At 35.6% G+C, this 24465-nt stretch overlaps 2 protein-coding genes across 2 annotated transcripts in view; one reads left to right on the plus strand and one right to left on the minus strand.

The window, feature by feature from the left end:
* Positions 1-13321: 13321 nt before the first annotated feature.
* On the minus strand, positions 13322-13843 carry LOC114940729 (uncharacterized). The gene has a single exon (XM_029315477.1). It carries the CDS (start codon positions 13841-13843, stop codon positions 13322-13324), a length of 522 nt encoding a protein of 173 aa, XP_029171310.1.
* Positions 13844-22338: 8495 nt separating this feature from the next.
* The window catches only part of LOC114940730 (uncharacterized), a 96932-nt gene continuing 94805 nt past the window's right edge, over positions 22339-24465 (plus strand). The window contains exon 1 of the mRNA XM_029315478.2: positions 22339-22375. Coding sequence (XP_029171311.1) covers positions 22339-22375 — 37 coding nt within the window. The remainder of the gene's footprint in view (positions 22376-24465) is intronic.

The following is a 24465-nucleotide window of genomic DNA, read 5'->3' on the forward strand; positions in this document are numbered from 1 at the left end:
ACAATGCACCGAGGAGTCCAAATAACTCCAGCAAGCATAAGTCATCCGTAAGGCCCGAGGGGTCGCGGGTACCCTAGAATTATCGCTAAACGTTATTGCCTAGGCTCTATAGATCTTGCGTATAAAATGCTAGGTTATCGTTGCCGCTTACGCTATGGTTAAAAGCGAGGGTGGACCCGTAGCGGCGAAACCGCCAAAGTCTAGACTTTTGTTGAATCGCGTTTTGTTAACCGTCATCCATCGTACAGCCGATTCAACGACGTTTTCCGGCCCGCAAATTTGCTACAACGCTTTAAATCGCAGCCGGAAATATCTCTCTCGAAAAAAGTGATTGATTATAATAAAAATGCGCTGAATTTAAAAATATTTGTATAAACACAGAATCCGGTAAAAATCATATTACATTTAGGTACATTCCAGTTTAAAAAGAATGTTCTTCATTTTACGTTGCAATTTATTAGGAAGAGTTTAAAGTCTCCTCATAATCAAGTTGATTGTTGGAACTGAGTTTTAAATTCACAAGAGATTCGTATTAATAATTAAAGCGTGAATATGAATGCGAAATTTTCGTCAGAAAATTATAAGGATTGATTCTCTCGATTTTATTTTATATTAATTTTCTATAAATACAACACACACACAATTTAAGATGTATCAATATTAAATATTATAATATTGATACATCCAGGATATATTTATAAGACTATATAGTTTTAAGCTATTTACTTTCTATATACCGAATTATTGATTTCGTGTCAAGTTTTATTTGAATGTTCTGCATGAAATAAGTCATACCTTTCTCGAGAAGCTACCCTGCTCGAGACACTTGTAAATCTTTGCCTTGCGACTTTTATATTGAAATGTCTCATTAATCTATAAACACTCGTATGCTTTATGCTCGTGCAAATCGTTGCACGATAGCTTTTGCCGGTCGTCTCACTGTCCGCTACGCTGATGCTTTGAATAATTTGTTCACGATGGAGTTATGTTTTCCATTCCCGCGCGTGGCGCGCCACATGACGCGACATTAACTCATTTTCATCTTTTTCCAGAAGACAATGGTTCGGCGAGTCGTAGTAAAAAAGAGGGTGAGGAAGAAAAAAAGAGATAGAGAAAGAGAAATGTGGAAGAGAGAAAGAGAGAGATGGAAAGATGGAGACACGAGAAGAGCAACAGATAGAACAAAAACCGAGTGAAACCGGGCTTTGTTGTTACACGACAGTGGTTGGAGGGTATAATTCATCGTTGTAACAGACTCTCTCTCCCTCTCTCTTTCTCTTTCTCCCTCTTTTTCTCTCATTCTCTGTATACCAGCACAAAGGTCAAAGCTGGCCTAGACTGGTCTCGGCAACGCGTTCAGAATTACGATATTTTGAACAACGGATTCGGCCGTGTGTGTACGTATGTGTGTGTTTGTGTGCATCGCACGCGCGTGTGCGCGAGCGTTCGTTACTTTTCGAGCGACGTGTCAATACCAGACGATTTCTGTCGGACAGGAGTCGTCACACGGCACAGCGCGCTATTACCCATGTAGCCATCATATCGATATATACATATATATGTGTATATATATATATATATATATATATATATATATATATCTTTTTTGCGTATAACAATGCGTGATCGATACTCGTAACGGAGGCTGAGTCCAGTCGCTTTTCCGCGTATATGCAACTTGTTGAGAAACCGGTTAAAATATCGCGCTTTTAACAATCCCTTTTCGCTTCGCGTTGTAATAACTAGATAACCACCGAGCTTGATGTGTAACGGTATATATGCGTTTCAGTTTCCTGTACTCGGAATGGTCATCCCATTCCTGTGTCATTTCTATACGACGATATTATAATCGCGCGCTCTTTGGCCAAAACTTTACGACTGTAACAATCATTTTCAACTGAATTTTCATGATTTTTGTTTCATGTTCCAACGTGTATATTATCGCGCAATATTATTGGAGCAGAATGACGTCGCGTCTTTGCACTGAGAAAATGAAAAACCACGCGTATTAATCTATTACGTTAATCCTTCTGCCACGATGGTAGCAAGGGGTTTTTCATGGAACGTATGAACGCTGTAACCGAGAGGGACACGCTGACTGATTGTGGTCGCGACGATCTTGACATCCTGCGGCGAAATCTGTCGTTTCTCGTTTGGATTTATTTGAAAGAATAGAATTGATTTTTCGTAGGGAAGAGAATAATTCGCGTGCTTCCTATATCTTTATAATTTTCACAATTTATTTATCGATTAAGTTTACGGTTTTAGTTTCATGTTAAACTTGATCAATCAATCTCAAATAATTCTCATTTTTTTTTAACTGTATAACTTTGTTTTCGAACAAACATTTTATTCGTCAAAAAAAGATTATAAACAATTTTATCCGGTTATTATCTTTAACATGGCTAGGTACATCCAGCATTAATTCTTTTCTCGATCGTGATATTCAAAATTTAAATTTTGTACCTATATTAAATTTTATTATCGTTTATTGATGAATAATTTGCTGTAGCTTCATGAAGCATTCCTAATCAAATTTAATATAGCTCCAAAAGCATGTTTCAGGAAGAGACGCCTCTTTGTTCATTCATTTTACAATGTATAATTTTTGTAAACTTAAAGAATGATGCAATTATTAAAACGAAATAATACATAAATCATGTCAAGAGAATTTGATCGAAATATAAAAAAAATGTAATTAAAAATTATTCGAATAAAATATCATAATTATTGATTATGCCGTATGTAAGTATACAATAGTAATCGAGCTACGTTATTGATAACGAATTCGAACCTCATTTTGCGACTTTACTTACGTACGCTGCGAGTGACAGTAGGATGCAACGTGACGATCTGGTCTGCTCAATAATGTACACACTAGCGCTTTAATTCAAGCTCTCTCTCTCTCTCTCTCTCTCTCTCTCTCTCTCTCTCTCTCTCTCTCTCTCTCTATCCGCGGATTTCGTGTAGATATCTCACAGTGCATTAAATTCGCCGCCAACGCCAGCGCAACGCCGACAACGTAGAACGGAGTTTGACGAGCTATTAATTTATTGTTTCAAATTATCAAATAACGGTCTTCCACGAAGCGGAGATTACGGCGCGTAGGTTCGCTTTGCGGTGCACCGGACCGTGTGATTACCGAAGTTCGGAGGCTATGGTGCCTCAGACATTTCGTGGGCGCCGTTCGCTTCAGCGGACAAAGTTACAAGAGAGAAGGAGAGAGAGAAAACAAGAGAGAGAAAGATAGAGACAGAGAGAGAGAGAGAAGATAGGAGAGAACGAGCACGGCATACAGTGCTGGTACCAGATCTCTCCATCAAAATTGCGTGCGCAAAAACTCCCACGATTTTTGGCTATACGTAATTATTATCTGTTGTAACTTCGACGCCGCCAGCGCGTTAGAGTCGTCTCAAAAGAAGGATGCTGTCGATTCGAGCGTGTTCGAACGGTAGCGCGAAATCTTGTCTCGTGTTCTTACGCAAAGAGAAAGTCGATTCTTGTCGAATCAACGTCGTACGCAACAATTTCGCGCAAGAACGCATCAAATGTTGTATGCGGTAGAAATTGTTACAATTGAACGAACGCAGACATAAATCTTGGGAAAAAGTAATATATTCTTAACTTTTTATTTTCAACGTTTAATCTCGCGTTCACGTTTTGGATTCTGCGTCACACGAGTTTTAATAAACTTTAATATTTTTTTACGATATATTTCACCTGTCTTATATATTATATATCTTATCTGTTCCTCGCGGGAATATAAGAGCTAAATCGCAAGAAATAAAAATGTTTCTTCAGTGAATAACATCTACGATATAACCCAGCAAACACAGTATATAAATGTTATATATTTAAGCATGTTACATGTAACGTATATGTAGTTGTAATTTCCCACTCATAGATGTAACATTTTTAATATTACATATATTACATTGTAGTTATATTGTCATTATATCCCAAGATAGCACTGACTTATCAATATATACACCAATGTGCTAGTTGGTATATAATTACAATATAACTGCAATGTAATATATGTTATATTAAAATGTTACATCTATGAGTAAAAAATTACAACTAACATGGATGTTACATGTAACGTACACGTTATATTATCTGTTATATTCCGTTTTATTATAGCAATGTAACAATTATATATCGGTGTTTGCTGGGAACAATAAGCGTTCGATTTCTTTGATGAATATATACGGTTCGTTATATAACGTCGTATTTGAAGCGAGGATTATTCCGCACACATTAAATAATGTGTTACGCGATCTATCGTAACGTTTGTCGTATAGATCGTAGGGAGGTAGCAATTTTATTAAGCCTTTGGCGAATCAATAAGCGCGCCGCGATCGAACGCGAAATAAGCGGGACGCGAATTTGGCGCGTCCACGACTGACAGACCCGTCCGATTTATTTACGAAGAGGAGAAGGAAAATGTAAAATCAGGATTCCGACAGATGGCTCGAATCTCAGACCCCGGGCCGTGAATATACGTGGGCAGCGTCGCCGGGAACAGAGAGGTTCACCCGCTCCCGACCTCACGATTTTACGCCCCCAGGGCATACCGCCGATGGAAAAGTTGCGCTCCGAGTACTCCTTGTTTTTTTGGAACCCGTGGAATCGTAGCAGCTCTCGAAATTTCCGAAACACCCCGGCATCCCGCCCCCGTTACGTCGTAACATGCTTCTCGCGTTTGCCGCGTACAACCTCTACACGAGCGTTACTTATCTATTTATTAACCGGTTGTGCACTCGGCACAGACATGTGCGCATCCGCGCGTACGTCAATCTCGAGGGTTGCTCGAGCCTTTATTTGATATATAATTTGTCTGAGTGAAATTTGTGTAAATTACAGCTTGCAATTGCAATTGATTGCGTTAAAATTAAGCGTGTCAATTTATAATAATGTCTTTTGCGAGAAGAGACAAATAGTATATACGCACGGAAAAAAAAGAATTAGCTACCATAGCTAAATTTTAGCTGTCCATATATTACACATGAAATTTATAACATTCTCCGTTAAGCTATGGCTAAAAAATATTAGTTACCATAGCTAAAATTTAGGCACGATAACTAATTTCAGGTTGTAATATATGGACAGCTAAAATTTAGCTATGGTAGCTAATTCTTTTTTTCCGTGCGCAAATCAGGTTTACTCGAATAAAGTGAACATTGTTACTTAAATAGGACAAAACTTAAATAAGACAAAACTCTGAAAATTGGAATTAATCTCGAATAATGAGTGGATATACATGACAGTTTTTATTTGGAAGATTTTCAAACGACAACGATAATGATGAAATAAACACGCATATGTAATAGTGATAATTAAAATAAAGAGAAAGAGAGAGAGAAAGCGAAATTGAACATGAGAAAATCTGGCTGAAACTGATATAAACATAGAGTACATGATTGGCAAAGAATAATGCAAGTTTTGAACATTAAATTGAAAGAGGAGCCGTCTCGTGTAAGTGTTATCAAGACCTTCTCTTCGCGTGCCGTTTTTTTCCTCGCAGAATCTTTCTTCATTTAACGCACAGAAAGATACTCAATTACCAGCAAAGTTTTACAAATCCATTCGACCGAAGACAAAGAACGGCACTCTCCATCGCCCTTTTGCCAATGTATTTATCCGGAATTAAAAGAAAAGAGTTTTTCTTACGCTCCCGCAGTTTAAAACTTTTTCCTTTTAAAAGCGCGCTTTACCTCGTCTCGTCTCGTTGAGAAATAAACGTCCGCGAGACATTGGAGAAAAATACCGCGGTTATATCCGAGCTTTGAGAAAGTTCGCTATTAGTTACAATGAAAAGAGTTGTTTTTGCGCCCTAATGGTCGAGATTAAATCGTATAACTTGCAACGCGGAATATATAAATCGACCGGCGCGAAAGTTGGAGTTAGAGTGGGCGAGGCGCAGATCTTTTGCGAAACTCGATGAACAAAATTAGCGACTGTGATCTCGGGGAAAGTTCGTGATTTTTCATCATTCACGCAAGACGCTTCCTACACTTATCAAATCTTTTTTTGCCCATTATCGAGGTGTGACACGTAATAATTCCAGTGTTTAGACTCTACTCTTATGGATATTAATAAACGATGTAATATATAGTTTCGCGAAACAGGTTTAGCAAAATTAGCGATAAATCGAAAGAGGAACGCGGCTTATACTTATTTGGAATTAGCGCGTCGTGCCGATCTTTAGATAGCCATACTATTGAATATACTAGTTATTGGATATTAACTACGAATAAAACGTATATAAGATACACGAGTAAATGTTAGCTTGCAAATTTCTATTTAAAGCAGAATCATTTTTATATATCAATATGGCCGAGCTATCATTATCATTTATGTGATTCGCATGTGCATAATAGCATTTATGAGCAGAGACTGTCAATCACGAATGTCCATTTTAATGAGATATCTCTTTCGCAGTACAGATATAACTACTTCCATGAAGAAATAAGCGGCGGAAATGTCTTTGAAATCCACAAGCTTATATGCAATCATTTTCTAATGTCAATAAAGTTTGATTCGTTATAATAAACATGCAATATTGTATTATATTTAATAAGTATCAATTAAAATATATATATGCAATGGAAATAGAGAGATATTTTGATTTCAAATTAAAATTGGCACTTGTCGCAACTGCGATTCATGTTAAAACAAATTATTAAACCACAAACGGCAAACAAAAATTGTGAAATTGTAAGAGTTATTTCGATTAACTCCTTAAATTATATTTAGCTCTTTTTTTATACGTATAACACAATAAAGCACAGTGTAATATAACAAATAGATAATGCAAATTTAGAAGCAAAGAGACAAAATAATGTAATAAAAAAAAAATAAATAACGTAATTAAAAAAATAAATAATGTAATAAGAGATAATTATGTTTTGCGAGGAAAAAATATCCAATTACTTGCATATTGTTCGTGTTTTCGTCGTAGAGTAAACCGCGAAGCTCACGTGAAGTGGCAAATGAAATAACGGCGGTTCGTGCTTCTTTCGCGAAACAATGGTCGGACTACCAGAAACGCTTGTCCTTAACCACGTATCATGCGGATATGCGGCTGGTGTAACTGCACAATATGCACGTAGAGAACGCGTGGCGGGCGAGCGTATAAACAATGCAAGTATCTAGCGAGAAAGGGTAAGAGAGAGAGAGAGAGAGAGAGAGAGAGGGTGGTTTGAACACTTGGCACGTAGGGTTCCCCGTGAACCAACGTCCAATTACTAGTTGGGCGCGTATCTTCATGGGGGGTCCCATACGCAATTGTTGTATTTCGCTATTGTTCCGCCGCGTGATTGGATCCATTGTTTTTGCTCCTTGTAATTATCAGCAAGGAAACCCTCCAAAGGATCTGTCTCTGCACAAGTTGCCTCGCGGACTCATCGACATTATTTAACGAGCGGTGAAGTCGTCTTTTCGCAACGATCTTCCTTAGAAATTCTCAAAAAAAAAGCTTGCGCAAAAAATATAATCGTATTCTGCCGAAGAGAAGGACAATGTGTCGCGCCGACGGCCATTGAAATTGTAAATATTATGCCAACGTGAACCTATATTACCGTAATATCATGTGTGTTTGATGTTAGATTTTTCCTATCCGTAACATCAATCAAAGTTGTTGCTATGGTGAAGGTAATATCACACATGCTGAGGGTGCCCCAGGCATGTTGCGTATTTTCTCTCGATTATAGATACTAGATAGAGGCTAGATTAAGTAAGAAACGTGTCATTTATTTCAATGTCGCTGCATCACTAAATTTTAAATGATAAGCAATGGTAAATTATATACAGGATTTATCAAATAAAATTTTAAGTTACATAAATTGATCATGAAAACTTAATCCTTGTTTAATTTTAAAAAAGGTGGCTATATATAGCAGATTTTTTCATTATCATCTGATTGTGATCGATAAAAATCACAATAACTCGATAATAAAAGATATTATATGGTACGATGCTTGTTTACACATTTAATCTTTTATTTTTTGATTAGCAACGTTTATATTTAGAATCAGATCAAAATAAATCCGAAGTATATTCTAATAATCTAAAAATTTTTATATGTCATACAGAAAGTTTTATTGATCTTATGATAATATAAAATAAATTTAGAAAAATTATTTTATTGATTTATATTTTTCCTCATCAAGTATCTATTTAAAGTGTGAATCAAAAATAAGTAATTAACATCTATTATTATGGAATAAACAATAGAATATATGAAATTCCATGTTGACCAAACATGTTATTGCTTTTAACTCTTCCAAGTTTTTAAAAAATATGTTGACCGGAGTCAGATATGTTTTTTTCACATATTATTTGACTTTGTTTAAGCAAGATAAACCACCGATATGACTCGCTCTATCGTAAAAGCATATTTTCGCGGCGCCTACTTTTTATGCGTGTTGCAGTTAAAAAGGAGCTTAAATATATCTGGAAAAAATGCAATTTCTGCAATCAAATTTATCTGTTCTAATGATGATATACCGTTGTTGCGTTTTCGTAGATAGATCATTTCTCACGGATACGAGATGTGAAAATTTTAGTTCATACGCCACTATTTCAAAAGATTTAAAGATTGTATTTTAAAGTTAAAAGCATATTTTTTCACGATAAATGTACAAATCTGTTAAAGAGTTATTTAAAATATTATTTTATAAAATATTGACTGAATTAAAATATAAACTTTATCAATCATAATCAGATGTGTGCAAATAAAAAAATCTGTTATTTATTCTCTTCTGATATTAAACAAAGAATAAATTTTTGTTTATAATTTATATATTTAAAATTTTATTTAATGAGCATTTTAATTTTCCGCGACTTAACACAGAATATATGTACTGATTTTAAATGACATGCCTTTTATTTTAACAGAGTTGTCAACAAGTTAAACGATTATTTAAAAAACCCAAAAATATAATATGTTTTAATGTCAGAATTTTATTAAAATCTCGAATCAAATTTTGATTTGCAAGAATTTACTCACTTATACATTTATTGATTTCTTTCCATTTATAATTATCTCAATATAAAATAATTAATTAAAGTTTAAATAAATTCTTATTATTCCAATATTTGCTGCATGTTTTAAGAAGATCCAGAACTTTTTTAATTTGTCCATTGCGTCTCATTTTTTCTTTACCTTGCTAGCGAAGTGAAGAAAAGTCGTTCTGGCGACTTGTTCACGATGCAATCGTACGTAACCGAAATTCTGCGCGGTGCGACACTCACTCCGTATCACATTTCCTTTCCGCCCGAGGCGCTATAGTGTATTATACGTTCACGTAGAATAAAGATCCTTTGACAAAATTCTCCCGAGGGACCCTCTTTAGGGACGGCTATATGGCCACCAGGAAATGACTGAACCGCGTTAGGATATTAAGTTATGTTAAAGGCGTCTCTCCCTGTCTCTAAGAAAAATGTGTGTAGGTCCTCGCGGATCGAGAGAATCCTGCTGGCTCAGGGCGATTGCAACCGAATCACTGAACTATTTTAGTATTTCCCCAAAATTTTATTTCTTTTTATATTTCATGTTATATATGTATGTATAACGGAAATTCTTTTTAAACTTAATAGATTTGAAGAAATTGAATATAATATTCATGTCCAGTCAGAAGCAAAATAACTATTTATACATATAGTATATGTATATACTATTTATTAATTTTTCAGTTATTAAAACTGTTGTGTAACATGATGAACGTATCACGCAAAATAATCTCAACTTTTGTATGTTGCTCTAGGCTGGTTTCGCAGTCTGATAAGAGTGTAATGAAATAAAAATTTCAATAAGTTTAAAATTGTATATGATAAAAAGATTATACACAGCAATATTCACTGTGCAAAGAGTTCCTCTAATACTCAAAGTGTGTTAAGCAATTAAAAAAAAAAAAAAAAAGATTACAAAACACGACGTATATTTTTCCACATCTATCTATTCTGGTTAACTGGCGTAACTAAATAATTATCCAACGATTCTCGAATGCCACTGCCGGGCCTATATTTCACGGTTATGGTTCGCGTAACTGACGGGACTTGCAAAAAGGCGAGAAATATCAATAATAAAAATACGAGAATAACCACATAACGTCAGTTCCTCGGAGACCGGTCGTTGGCTATAACCAATGAAGACGTAAACCCATGTCCGCGCGTAATTTAGAGTTCTTAAGTCCCAGTAGGTGGTTGACCACCACCTGGGGCTCGAAACACCTTATCGAGCCTAGGGCTACTACTTCCCATCCCTCTGCTTCTCTTTCTTTCTACGATCAACCGAAATCTAAACAGCAATACCTACGTCTAATTATATTCCGATATTAGTCTAATATCGTGCTTATATAATAAGAATACTGCCTGCTCGTGTTATCTTGTGATATTACATTTAAAACTTTTTATTTTATCCTTGAAATACTTATTTACTATGCTGTAAAATCAATGACATTAAATGTTAATTTTTCTGTTCCAAAAAGAATAAAAAAATTAAAAATTGCTCAATATTACAATATAATGCAATGTTAAACATAATATATTCGATTTGATATTTGATTGACATTGTTACAGTGAGCAGTAAATTTATAAATGTCTATCTAATTCACCTAGTTTATTGTTTAATTTTCAATTATAATTTTACCAATATCACGCGTAAATTTCTCAAATTTATTTGAGATCATAGAATATTATATAAGGTACGTTTTTTGTGTCTTTCTTTATCTGTATTTTTTTATATCTTCGGCTAAATTCTAGATGCGTGGGTCACGCACGCTCATGAAATGAGGTTGCCTTACAAGCTGCCGTGCTCGGAGATCGTACTACGCGTATATTAGTCGACACGCGCGAGCATCGCCTAGAGGGGGAAAAAGGGTTCCTCTCTCGCGGCGGCTTTCGTGAGAGGACAACGTTTGCGCCGCAGGGTCAGAATGGTCGCAGCGAGCGGTCAACTGGGGCCTGATGCCGCGGTCGACATTCGACCTGACGCTGGTGCATACGCCGCGCCCATTACTTTCAATTTATGTTCCTCGCGATCTTTAAATCGGCAAACTTTTGTGGACCGCCCGCAAGGCTCTTCGAAGCGCCACTAAGATATACAGGGTGTATAGGTTCCGAGCATTCGTATAGTTTAATCTTGGAATTCTTTGATTAATTTGCAATCATTGTAAAAATTAATTTCTCTATTATTTTTTAAGAGATAAATATTAGACATTGTTTTATAGTTATACATGGAGAGAATTTTTGTTTAGAATTTACTCTGAAAATTATGCATGTTAATGGTGCACTGAAAAACATTTTGTTAACTTGACTAAACTCTTTCAATTAAATATTATTTTGATAATTGAACATATATAAGAATATTTAAATCTCATATATAATATATATAAATACTAATATATGTTCAATTACGAAATAGTAATTTAGTTGAAAGGTTTAGACAAGTTAACACATTTTTTTTTCAGTGCACAATATGGTGTTGAAAGAATTTTATAAGAAGTTTTCTGATTAATATTGATTACAATAAAAAAATATTAATATGTACATAGTAAAATTAATCGAACATATTATACATCTTATTGTGGTAGATATCAACATGTTCTATTATGGTAAATATTAATCAGAGAAACTCTTATAAAATTCTTCCAATACCATATTGTTCCACGATTATCATGATTTTCAGGGTAAATTCTAAGAGAAAATTCTCTCTAACTTAAAAAAAATTCTGCAATTATTAAGACTTCAATTTCGACAAAATTCCTACTTGATCTTGGATTGATTATATATTAAGTATATTTTGAAGAATTATTCAGTTCTTCAAGTTAAAAGATAAAATGCTGATAATTATAAATTTCGACTAACATGCTAAAATTTTAGCGGATGTTATGTAATATTTCTATTGATTGCTTGATTTAAGAAAAAAGAAGTAAAAAATTATTAATTATGAACATAATTATTTTTCGAGTTATTTTAATTATTTTTATACATTGTTTTAAATTAAATATATATTTATTTTACAGAGCAGTGTGCTGTATTACATCTCTGTTTTGCATCGTACCGGTGAGTTAAACAATTTTTTATTTTTATTTCAAAATAATTAATTTATGTGATATCAGAGTTATGCAGCAGCAAAACTTGTGCAAATATTGTGTGTTATTTATACTTATTAATTACTTGATATCTAAATTTATTTGTTTAAATTTGCTTTTTATAATTACATGTACATGTATTGTAATAATTGTAAACAGAATATTTACGTTTAGTACCATTTATATAGTACTTCTAGCATGGAAAGATAATATGAATATGTTATATAAAAATTGGAATTTTGTAATGTAGAGTGAAAATGTCTATATATTGTTTGCGTTTAATCGTCTTGTTATTATTCACACGGTGAGAATCAAGCGAGGAAATTGTAGCACAAATCGCTGTATTTGTAGTATACGTATGTTATGCATATTATATCTCTGTTATTACATCTTGCGAGATATAATCGCCTGTATGCGAAAATAGTTGGCAAAGCTGCAACATGATTTCGAATACAGTGCATTTTACAGATTTATCATTAGATTTAACGTATAGATTCATTCACTTACGTTATACAATGCGAATTATATAGGTCCTCTTCGTTAACATTACCACAGTGATTGTGCTTTTTGAGTATCGTGCGAATTATTCTTTTATCGAAAAAAAAATAAATAAAGAAACTACATCGTGTACAATTAATGTCGGAAGTGCAAAATGCTGCGGGATCGTAATTAACTTGTTTTCGTAAATGAGCCATAAAAAAGCAACAAAGATAACGAAGAGAGGAAATAGATGCAGAAAGTGAAAAATTATTTATGCATTTATCTCCACGATAGTGAATTTATTGCGCAACATAATGCATCTAAAACATCCATGAAAATTTTTAATAATGCTTAAAATATTTATAATAATTTATATATTTACATATTGTGTTGCATAGAAATATAAAAAATATTACACAACATATTGCATATTTTAAATATTTTTAAGTTATTTAAATTATTTTTGTATTACAAAAATTAGATTTTTATTTATTATATATATTTATATTTTATAAACATAGATTATTTTAGAAATTTTAATGCAATTTCTTACATATCTTCAATGCAAAAGGTTTCCGGATGGATGCCACGTGGTTTAACAGCGTAATGCCGACGTTTCGCAAACGTTGCAGTTTGCATCTTCAGGGCTGAGAGCTCCAATATTGAGCTTTCTTGGGTTATGGTCCTTATATATATTATGGGAGGTTTTTCATCTACGAAAAAGTATTCCGTTAAGACGTCGCCTAGTGGTGTGAGTGTATATTAAGGGCAGTGTGCCAAATAAGGTTTGTTTGATAACCTTTGTCGCGGTTGAGGTTGTCGGGATATTTCAGAATTTCTAGGGCTTCACGATGTTTCCTGGCGAAATAGCTTTGCGAGGAGGCTAGTCTGGTTGCTTTGTCGTATTGTAACGAGTGTCCCGTCTCCATCCAATGTTCTGCCAAGGCTGATTGACTAAAATGACAGTACCTGGCACTCCGTTGGTGTTCCTTAATTCGTGTACTGATCTTTCTCCCAGTTTCTCCTATGTACACTTTTCCGCAGGAGCAAGGAATCCTGTATACACCTGATGTTTCTAAGTGTGGTCTCCGGTCCTTGGGATTAAGAAGTAGTTGCGCAATCTTATTTTTAAGTTTGGAAATTACTTTGATATTGTGTTTACCCAGGATCCTGCTAATGCGTTCTATTGTACCCTGAAGATACGGAAGGATCGTCCATTTTTTATCTTCTTTTTCTTCTTCTTCTTTTTCACTTGATGCACTCATATTTGTAGAACTGGAGATTTTATTTTTCAGCCTTTCAGTTGTTCGATGAATGTCTTTGCTGTTGTATCCATTCTTGGTCAAGACTTGGTTGAAATGTTCTATTCTTCATTCAGGGAAGTTGGTTCAGAAATTGTTAAGCCTTAATATACACTCACACCACTAGACGGCGTCATAACGGAATACTTTTTCGTAGATGAAAAACCTCCTATAATATATATATAAGGACCATAACCCAAGAAAGCTCAATATCGGAGCTCTCAGGCCTGAAGATGCAAACTGCAACGTTTGCGAAACGTCGGCATTACGCTGTTAAACCACGCGGCATCCATCCGGAAACTTTTTGCATTGATGATGGCCGCGAAAGTCTCAAAACTAGATTCTTACATATCTGTTTAATTACAAATATAATCGTGTGAAACAATTATTTTCTGAAATTAATGACAGATTTTGGCACTTTGTAGCCTCTGGGGATAATTTAATTTAACTTTATTTGTAAAATTATATATTATTTCCTTTATTCTTAATTTTGTGTAAAAAAAATAATTTTATATGTAATTATATAAAATCAGTTGCATGTTTACATGTAATTCACCGATCACAGAAAAACTTGGATATATACAAATATATAGGTATATTATACACATTACAAAATTCTGTTATCATATAATCATGACATCATATTATCTCTTTATACTAAAAAAGGTACTAAACGTAATTTTTTTTTACAATTATATATAATTATAAAATAGTATTTCCTTAAATTTTCTTATATATAAATAAAATATATGTATAATAATAATTATATTGTAGAAAAAAAAAAATATATATATATATATATATAATTATAAAAAATGAGTTTAAACAAATAAATTTAGATATCAAGCAATTCTTATCTCTCTGATAATCCCCATCTCTCTGATAATTATGCATGTTTCTCATGAATTGCTCTATGCATATATGGTATATTTTGCGCAAATACATATGTGTATGCTTTTGACGGAGGTATATATAGGGATATGCGTGTCGGAATCGCTTTTCGGGTAGGAAGAGAGCAGAATTGCACGCGCATTTCAGGGAGAAAAAGATCGGTTTGATGGTGAAAAGGGACGGAAAAAGATAGGGGACAGAGGGATTGCAGCGCAGGAATATCGTGCCTGGCGCATACACGTGCACGCGCACGATGGGTGAGCTCGATATCCCCCTCGTAACTCTCTCTTCGGTCCGTATTTTTGCGGATCGTACGCGGGGACGTCACGTCGAGAGTACCAGGGATCCGATAAACAGATTTCTGGAGGACGCGCCCGCGCGTTGCATACTGCGTTCACTCACGCACACAAGTAGACGATCGCGCGGATTGAATTCTTCGTCGTAAAATTTCAGCGCTCGTGATACGAGAAGGGAATTCGTTTTGATTTTTTTTGCTTCGCGTACTTTACAAGCGTTTATAAACGTTCAGAATATGTTGAGGAATTAAATGAGGAATGTGTGAAAATTATGCGAGAATTTCTGAGGTTAATAAAAGTCTCAACACAAAAAAAAATTAACTAAGTATAGGTACCATAACTAAATTTTAGTTGTCCCTATATTACAATCTGAAATCTAGTTATCATGCTTAAATTTTAGCTATGGTAACTAATATTTTTAGCTATAATTTAACGAAGAATTCTATAGCTAAAATATATTAGTGATCATAGCTAAAATTTAAGCATGATAACTAAATTTTATAGCTAATTTGTAACTATTTTGTTTCCGTGAAGCATATACTTAAAAAACAACAAGATTTTAACATTATTAACTTAGTGATTCTATGGATAATGATTAAATATTATTTATAATTTTTCATAAATAATTTACTGCGATATTATATTTTGTTAAACGTCGAAGTCGCGTATATTTGTTTAAATTCGTTATTATAAAACAAAGTTATTTTTAAGAATTCACTAAATTATTTGCATTCAATCGATTTAAAGCATTTTATTGACAAATTTTATTTTTAATATTTTTAACATTTTCTTTATGTATAATTTAAGTTTGATTTAAGTCCAGTTTAATAAAAATCTGTGTTCGATGAAATTATAATAACGCAATAAATCATTCACGAAAAATTGTAACGCGCAATATATATTTCTTTCAATTTACATACGGCACAAACACAAAAATTTCGCGAAAGTGAAATATCAATAATATCCGAAATAACTTGCGCATAAGATTTTCTCAGTCACTAAGCAAAAATCTAACTAAACGTTAATTATCCGTGAACGGTGTCGTCGGGTTCTAAGAACTGAAAAAAAATGGGGGTAGAAAATGGGACGTTCCTCTTCAAGGGCGTGATCCTCGAACAGGACGACACCCTAAGAAAGTCGAGCTGGTTTGCGTTTTTCGAAGTCGCTTTTACCAGCCGGCGATGCGAGACCCGGCCAGAGAATAAGAGAGTTGTCTCTCACAATGCGGTCCCTTCCAACCTGATGGATCGAAGTGAGTTTTGAAAATGTATGCGCACACGGCCAGATTCACAAGGAGGGCTGTAAACCCCGCCTTAGGCCAAGCTCTCGGGAGGGTCCCTTACATTCAGCGCTGAATTTCACCCTATACCCCGCAAACGGGAAGCACCCTTCTGCACACCTCATGTTGCTCCGTTTTCCTCTCTCTCTCTCTGTCTCTCCCTACTGCCTCCCTGTCTTCTGTGTACGAGTTTCATGCCAAGGCAGTGACCCACGAACCAACATATTGGCGTTGTTTGAAGAACGAGAATTGCTTGGCGCGCCGCTAGGGTTGTTCCCGTGACACACACGAATGCCGATCGATCGATCCTGTAAATCGCCATAAATAGTGGAGGATTCCTCTCCACGTAATAAGAAATACGCGTGCGTCGCTCGCGTGCGGATAGAATGCTGTTCTCTAGCGCGCTATCGAGACCCTTAACGAAAGTCACGCGAGAACACTCAAGTGAGAAACTAGCGTATTCGATGGTATAATGACCGTAAGTATCTACTTATTCGCATATAAAATTGTGGAACTTTCAAAGAAAACGCTTATTGTACTTTTGCTTTTTTTTTTTTTTAACATTAATATGGAATTTTGCTTGTCTGAATTTTGTACATTTGTCTATACAATTATTATTATACACAATTGTGTATGTGAATATATTTGATTAATGAAGATAATTTGATACTTGACATTCAAGTGAGAAACTAGCGTATTCGATGGTATAATGATGGTATGATGGTATAAAATTGTGGAACTTTCAAAGAAAACGCTTATTGTACTTTTGCTTTTTTTTAAACATTAATATGGAATTTTGCTTGTCTGAATTTTGTACATTTGTCTATACAATTATTATTATACACAACTGTGTACGTGAATATATTTGATTAATGGAGATAATTTGATACTTGACATTGATAGTAAAGTTAATATCTTTATAAGTAAGAAAAATGTTTAGTAATCACATTTTTTTATAATAAATATTAATTGTTTAAAACGCACGTATGGTTGTATAGCGACAAGCTTTTAAATTAAAAAAATAATATATGTATAGAGAGAATTTTCTCTTAGAATTTACTCTGAAAATCATTATAATCAAATGGGACAATATGATATAGGATTAATATCTATCACAATAAGTAAAATATGTTCGATTAATTTTTTATTATGTACACATATTAAAATTTACTATGTACATATAAATATTTTTTATTGTGGTAAATATTAATCAGAGAAACTCTTATAAAATTCTTTTAATATACCGCATATTGTCCCATGATTATCATAATTTTCAGGGTAAATTTTAAAAGAAAATTCTCTCATAACAATGATATACTTTTTGTATTGCAATTGATGTTGTGAATTTACGCGAAAATAAAATAATTTGACATAAATTACAATTGACAGATACAAGTATAAATTCGCAAGCAAATTATCCGAGAATAAAATCAACTTTTTCGACATTTACATATTAAGAAACTCATCAATTTACGATTATTCAAATCGGTGCCCTTTCTGCGAGAGAATTGTCGGCACGTCGGTGAGCATCGATACGTGGTTTGCATCGATTGCGCGCGATTTTAGCCTCGAATTTATCCGCCCACGCCTCGGTATATCCCATCAGCGTTTCACCTCCGCCACCGCGGGATTCTTTGATAATTGAGGTCTATGCCGGCGCATGCATAAGGAGGGATATTTGTTCTCTCCACTTAAAATCGAACCGCCTCACATTCCCATATTACGCGGGTTTCGTGCCGCATTTCGCGTATCCCGCATATCCCGCATCGGAATGCCGTAGCGTGTGCGCGCCGCCCACGCTGTATCTCGCGCACGCACACGCACACACGCGCGCGCGAGTACATGGATGATATGCAACGGGGTTGAGAGAGAAAAAGGGGGGAAAGTATTCACGCACACGCGCCTGCGGCCCGCACAGATTAAACTCACGCACAGTCCGGCCCCGGGGGCGGCGTGCCAGCCAACTAATGAGAGAGACGAGCGACCGCGATGATAAAGTCTCTGGCTCGCTTGTTCCATACTAACGCCCGAATATCGTATCCGTCGACCGCTACGAGAAAGGGGCCTTCACTCCTTCTTCAGGGGCACCGCCGTGCCGCGCCGGTGTTTCGTGGGCAGAGCGAATTTAACCCTCTGAGGACCCGGGTCGCTATATACTCCTTCGAGAACAATGATAGCGTGGACGAGGACATCGAAATGTAATCTTGTCGAATCGCACAAGAGACGTTTGCAAATCTTCATTCATTATATTTGTTTCAAATTTACGTACATATATATTTATGCAACTGTGCGCGTAAATGGCGGATATGCTAATATATTTTTAAATTTACAACGAGTATCGTCAAATCAATTTCAATTACGTTGAATCAGTTTAAAAATTATTCATTCAAATCACATTTATAAAAAATAATTATTGAAATATATATATATATATTTAAATTACTGAAATATAAATATAAATTATTGAAATGTATTTATTTTTCAATGTCGTAATACTTTGACATATAATATATGTGTATGCATATATAAAATGCCATGTATATATTTTATAGTTCTATCGCGTATATTATATATACATGTAAATATATTTTAATAACTGTCCTATAATTTTTATAAATATGATTCGAATTAATAATTTTCAAATTTTATTTGACAATGATTGAAATTTATTTGAAGATATATATTCACTGTACATGTTGATAAAAATATATCAGCATATCTGCTATTTATTCATATAATTTGATTTGTAGAAATAGATAACACTGAGAGATAAATATGACTCTGCTAATATTTTACTGGTTAATCAAGTAAATGATGTGTATTGTGCAATCGAGAAAGTCATGACCCAACAAAACGCATTGTATCGTATTGTTTATGAGAGTACTCTCCTGGCAATGTAGAATGCATCGCTAAACCGATGACCAAAGAAGCCCTACGGTGTGTTTGTTATTTGCAACAGCCCAATTTGCCCATTGGTCCAAGTTTATTGCCGTAACATGTACTGAAACAAAGAGATATCCACAGTAGAAAATTAGAAACTGAGAACATGCTATTTCTAGTTTAGCGGTTAAATGGAATGCAAAACACGTAATTGTAATTCAGAAATATTTATAAAGATTTTTAGAATATCTTTGCTTTACATATTTTAGATACCGAGTCGTAAAAAGAAACAAGTTTCACTATCGTGATTAATAAATACATAATATAAACCGCAATATATTGTGAACCGATATCGAATCAACATAAGAAAAAAAGGATAAAAAATATGATTCCTCCTCATAATATAAATTCACAGATCTCTTGGAAAGACTTAAAAATGAAAATGAAAGAAAATAATCCCATTTGACGACGCAAGCACGCGTTTTTTCAAGATAAACTGTCCTCCAAGCGTGTCGGTAAATTCAAAATCTGACAGCTCACGTGCGCATTAGGTTAATCGTTTCGGTTCCAGCCGTTCCTAAATTCCACTTCGCCGGAATAATATGTATGTGTTCGCGCGGTGAGTGCACGGGATGTATCGGAAGCGAGTTTACGGTCGAATAATTCGGGAACGGCACGAGAAATGTTTTATCGCGAATTAATCGAGGCGATACACGACGACGCGCGCGGTTTCTTTGTCCTCCGCATCGCGCCGGTCTCGACCGAGATTTCGAGAATGCGAGGACGGCGCACTGACATGTTGCGCTCCGACTCAAATGCTACTTGATCACGCTATACGGGGCTCTAGCTACGGGCGATATTTCAGGGAAGCGGGTATATCCCCATCCTCCACACGTGGAATCGAAATTGTGTGGAATTGACGCGATTATCAGTACACGATTATTGGTATCGGAGCATACAACAACTGAACAAAAAATGGACGAAAGAGAGGGAGACGGCGCGCGCCTTTTTCCCGCGCGAGAAATCGCGATTCGCGCGTCATTTTTTTCTGGAAACGCCGCGGTTATACTACGACAGACCACGCGATATTGTGTATGTTGGTATGCGCAAAAGGCACGATGTTACTGTTATTAGGATCGCTATGTGCGCCTCGGAGAGCGTAGAGAACGGACAGTCGGTTCGATCGTTTTCATGTTTCGCGTCGCGAGATACGGACTAATAATTCGGAAGGTGCATCGCGACATCGTTGGTAGGAGAGAGAAAGATATCGAATTGTTATTATTGAGGTGAGTCGTATATTAATTAATTATTCTTGCATTATGCGTGTGTTACCGAGAATGTCTCATTGAGATTCGCTCTCGACGATTATGTCACAGTTGATTCCTAATTTCGTTGTTAATGCTAAGATGTTGGGATTGTTTTATTCAATTGGTTTTGTATTTTCATATCTCCATGTTTATTTTTCTCGCGACTGATTATAGGTATAAATAAATGTATATACATTTAATAGAGTTATAAGGATTATAATAGGATTACAGTTATCATACACTGTAAACTTAATCTTGTCATATATAATTACATTGCGATTATAAATAAATCTCAGCGATAAAAAGCCGTCATCGATATTCCGCTGGCGGAGATCTACTTGGCCCTCTTGTAAAAGTACACCGGGGACTTCAAAGGGCGTCTCTCGCGCGCGCCGTTCGGATTCAAAGTAGCACAAGAAATCACATTTGAAAAAGAACTCGCAAAGTCCAGACATCAGGTAAGCCGGCAATTTGCATGCTATTACCGCGAGGCGTTTGTACTCTTGGGCTCTTGGGCGACGATGGGGCGCGTTTTGCCGCGCGCGGCAACCGGGACTTGTTTATTGTAATTACGAAAGTTTGGATTCTCTCTCTCTTTCTCGAAAATTCTCGCTCCCTCGCCGCCGCCGCGTCTCTTTATCCGCGCCTACGCAGCCTCCGCGAAATGAAGTTTCAGGAGGATAAGAAAGAGGAGTCGCCAGAGTTGTACGCCGGAAAATGGACGTTTGAATAAATACCGATTACGCGCGTTTCTCTTGAAGAAGCTGTAAATATTTATTCGTCGCGTTGCACGAAGAAAGAGAAAAAAATCGTTCTCAAGCGGAATCGTCGCGTCGTCTGGACAATTCGCTTTATATTGGCTACTCCAAAAACGAGGTGGGATCCGGAGCTATAGAGTAGATTGACGTAACAATGATGACGGATACGTATTACGTAGGTGTAATCCCCCATCGATGCGTATCGAGAGAGAAGAACGTTTGAAAGGGTATCGAATTTGCCACGCGCTTGAGTCAACAAGCTTCTACGTCACGCTTTAAGGATTGGGGGTGGCGGAGGGTGTATATACAACGTGATCTCTCTCTCTCTTTCTCGAGTTTGTGCGGACGTGTTTATAGAAAAATCAGCTCGCGATCTTCACGTTTTCGGAACAAGAATGAGATCCTGGCACCTGACAGCCCGAAGCGTTCGCTATGTGAAAGGATACTCGGGGGACGCTCTTCGTTTGCGGTCCTCTCAATCAATAGGGGATCGATTTGTGGTAGTATCCTTTTACGTCGGGAAATTTGTGGATCACCGGGCATTTATTGATCCGTAGTAGTTCTATTGATTGTTCCTTCTTTTTACTGACGCATGGAAGGATTTGCTATCGAGCTGAGCGATTGAAAACCGTCTCATCTCGATCAAAGCATCGTTTGTCTACTAAGATAATATGCATCAGCGATGTTTTTCAGAAATTGCTATTAGTCGATTTATTATTAATATAATATCCAATTTTTTTATTGATAGAATTATCCGCGATAAAAGAAAAAATATGAATTTATGCGCAATGTTTTCATTGGTACATGGAAATAATAATATAACAAATCTATATATCGACAATAGCATAAATCCATGTTCTTTTTCTTACCGCAGATAATAATAAGAAAAATTTGTTATTATCGAATTTGGATGTACATACACGGAGATAGACGTGTCAATCGCACTTTGGCAGTTATAGATATATCGGTCTTCTCGCGACGGGCGCAAACCACTTAGGCGTAGTCAAAGTTAGGCTATCGCCTCGAATTATTAGGTAATTAGGCTAAGATGGTCCTGGTGACCATCCCGATGATGGAGAGGCAAGGTATATGCACGACTACCTACCGATGGATAAACACATGGGCAGATTACACGGCGCTCTCGGCTCTCGCATAGATATATGCAATTTAACTAGTAATTTCGAACTTACAGCGGCTTAACTTCGGGAGTAATGATGTGGTAGTTAAATTGCATCACACGAACGACTTACGGCGTTATAACGTCACGTCCTCTAAAACAAAGTGGATTATAGTGGATTTCTTGGAGAATATCTTCTACGGCAAGGCTTGAATATTTCTCTAGAAAATGCTTCTTTTCCCCTTTAAGAGTAGTGTGAGTTTAAACGAGATAAAAAGATAGATCGTTAAAATATTGTAGAATATTATATCAATATCGTGCAAAATGTTAACAAATTGTCAAGAAAATGTCATATTATTAAATAATCACTCATGTGTTATCTATCAATGTAATGATTAAAAATTTCAAACATTAAATATGTAAATATAGGAAAGCAGAATTAAAAATCAAAATATTTTATCTATTTAACATTTTAATTTTGATTTTCAATTATTTATGCTAAAGAAAATAAGACAATTAAAACAGGAGATTTTTAACGTCAAATATTTTTACTCTTATATTTTTCTTGTGTGTCTATCTCAAACTTACTAATGTCTAAATAAATTTTTCATTAAAATTTTTGAAATATCTTTGTGCCTAAGATATTGTATTTTGAAAATCATGAAGCTGGCTAGTGAAAAGATACAATTTTATTATATATTCGCTATTCATTGCAGTAATTTAATATTCATTACATACTTTTTTATCAACAATAAACGGAATAATTTTCGTTTTTTTTTTTTTAAATAAAAAAAAAACCAAATCGCGATCGATTGTCGTCGCACAATCGACGAAAAAAAAAAGCAGCGAGAGAACTCCGCCTTCTCTCTCTTAAGCGTTACCCGGGGGTAGATGGAAGTGGTAATCCGCTTGGTTGTTTCCATTTATATACGCGAATCGCAATTGCAGCCGGGATATCGGAATGTTGTCGGCACGACAATGTTTGTGCGGCACGAGTGACGACTCGTACCACGCGACTCCACTCTTGAGTTGACCTCGCTCGACCTCTCGCCACACTCGATCCGACTCCGAAGTCTCGAATCGGCGGAGTCTCCTTAATTGCGCAACGCCGGCCCTCGCTGTTTGTCGATCTTTTACTCGCTTCTCTCGCTCCTTTCGCTCCACGGGCGATTCACGAACCGCCGAACCGATGAATACCGACGAAGATCGGCATCAGGTTGTTCCCGGGCGCTAATATAACACCGGGGCGCTCTTCTTCTTCCTCCTTCTCGATCGAGTCACGATTCAACATAGGCGTGGTGCGCGGCGCTTTCCAACGAGAAGACGGACGGCTTGACCTCTCTCCCGTAACTTAACGTAGAGTTCGATCTGCGGCCGGACACCACGATCGAGAGACTCGCGAATGGCGATTCGCCGTCATCCGTCCTTTCTTGCGTCGTCGAACGGAGCTTAATGTTTCACTACGGTCTCTTTAATGCATTAACGTCTCGCGCGTTAGGATACACACAGGGTGTATATCCTCCATGGAAAAACCTGGAATTTTCAGGGAATTTTGTCCTATATCTTGAAAAATTTTGAAATTTGGTTTTCAAATATAATTTCAAAGAATATAAAATTTTTTTAAATTAAGGAGTATGAAAAGGCTTGTAAGAGCTGTGTAAATGGCAATTAAGTTTACTAAGAATCAACGCATTAAATAAGAAATTATAAGATACAAGCAAAAAATTAAATAAAACATGGATAATCGCATATATGGAAATTAACAATTACAATAAAATAAATTAAATAAATAGACTCATAGCGGAAAGTTAGAACGAAGTCAGAACGGACGTTTCGACTTGATTTTTCAAGTCGTCTTCAGCGCAAAATATAAATAATTACAAAAAGAATCAACTAAAACTTTGTATCAAAATTAATAACCTACAGGAGTCATAATGTGTATAAAAATATTTTACAATAACCAGATATTAAATACGTTAGCAATAGACAGTCAATTATGTTTAAAAAGAAGTTATAAGTAAATAATTATTCAAAAAGTAAACGAAAAAGTAAACCGCA

The sequence above is a fragment of the Nylanderia fulva genome, unplaced genomic scaffold, assembly GCF_048542155.1.
Source record: "Nylanderia fulva isolate GAGA-0341 unplaced genomic scaffold, ASM4854215v1 Scaffold25, whole genome shotgun sequence".
In the NCBI taxonomy this organism is placed as follows: Eukaryota; Metazoa; Arthropoda; class Insecta; order Hymenoptera; family Formicidae; genus Nylanderia; species Nylanderia fulva.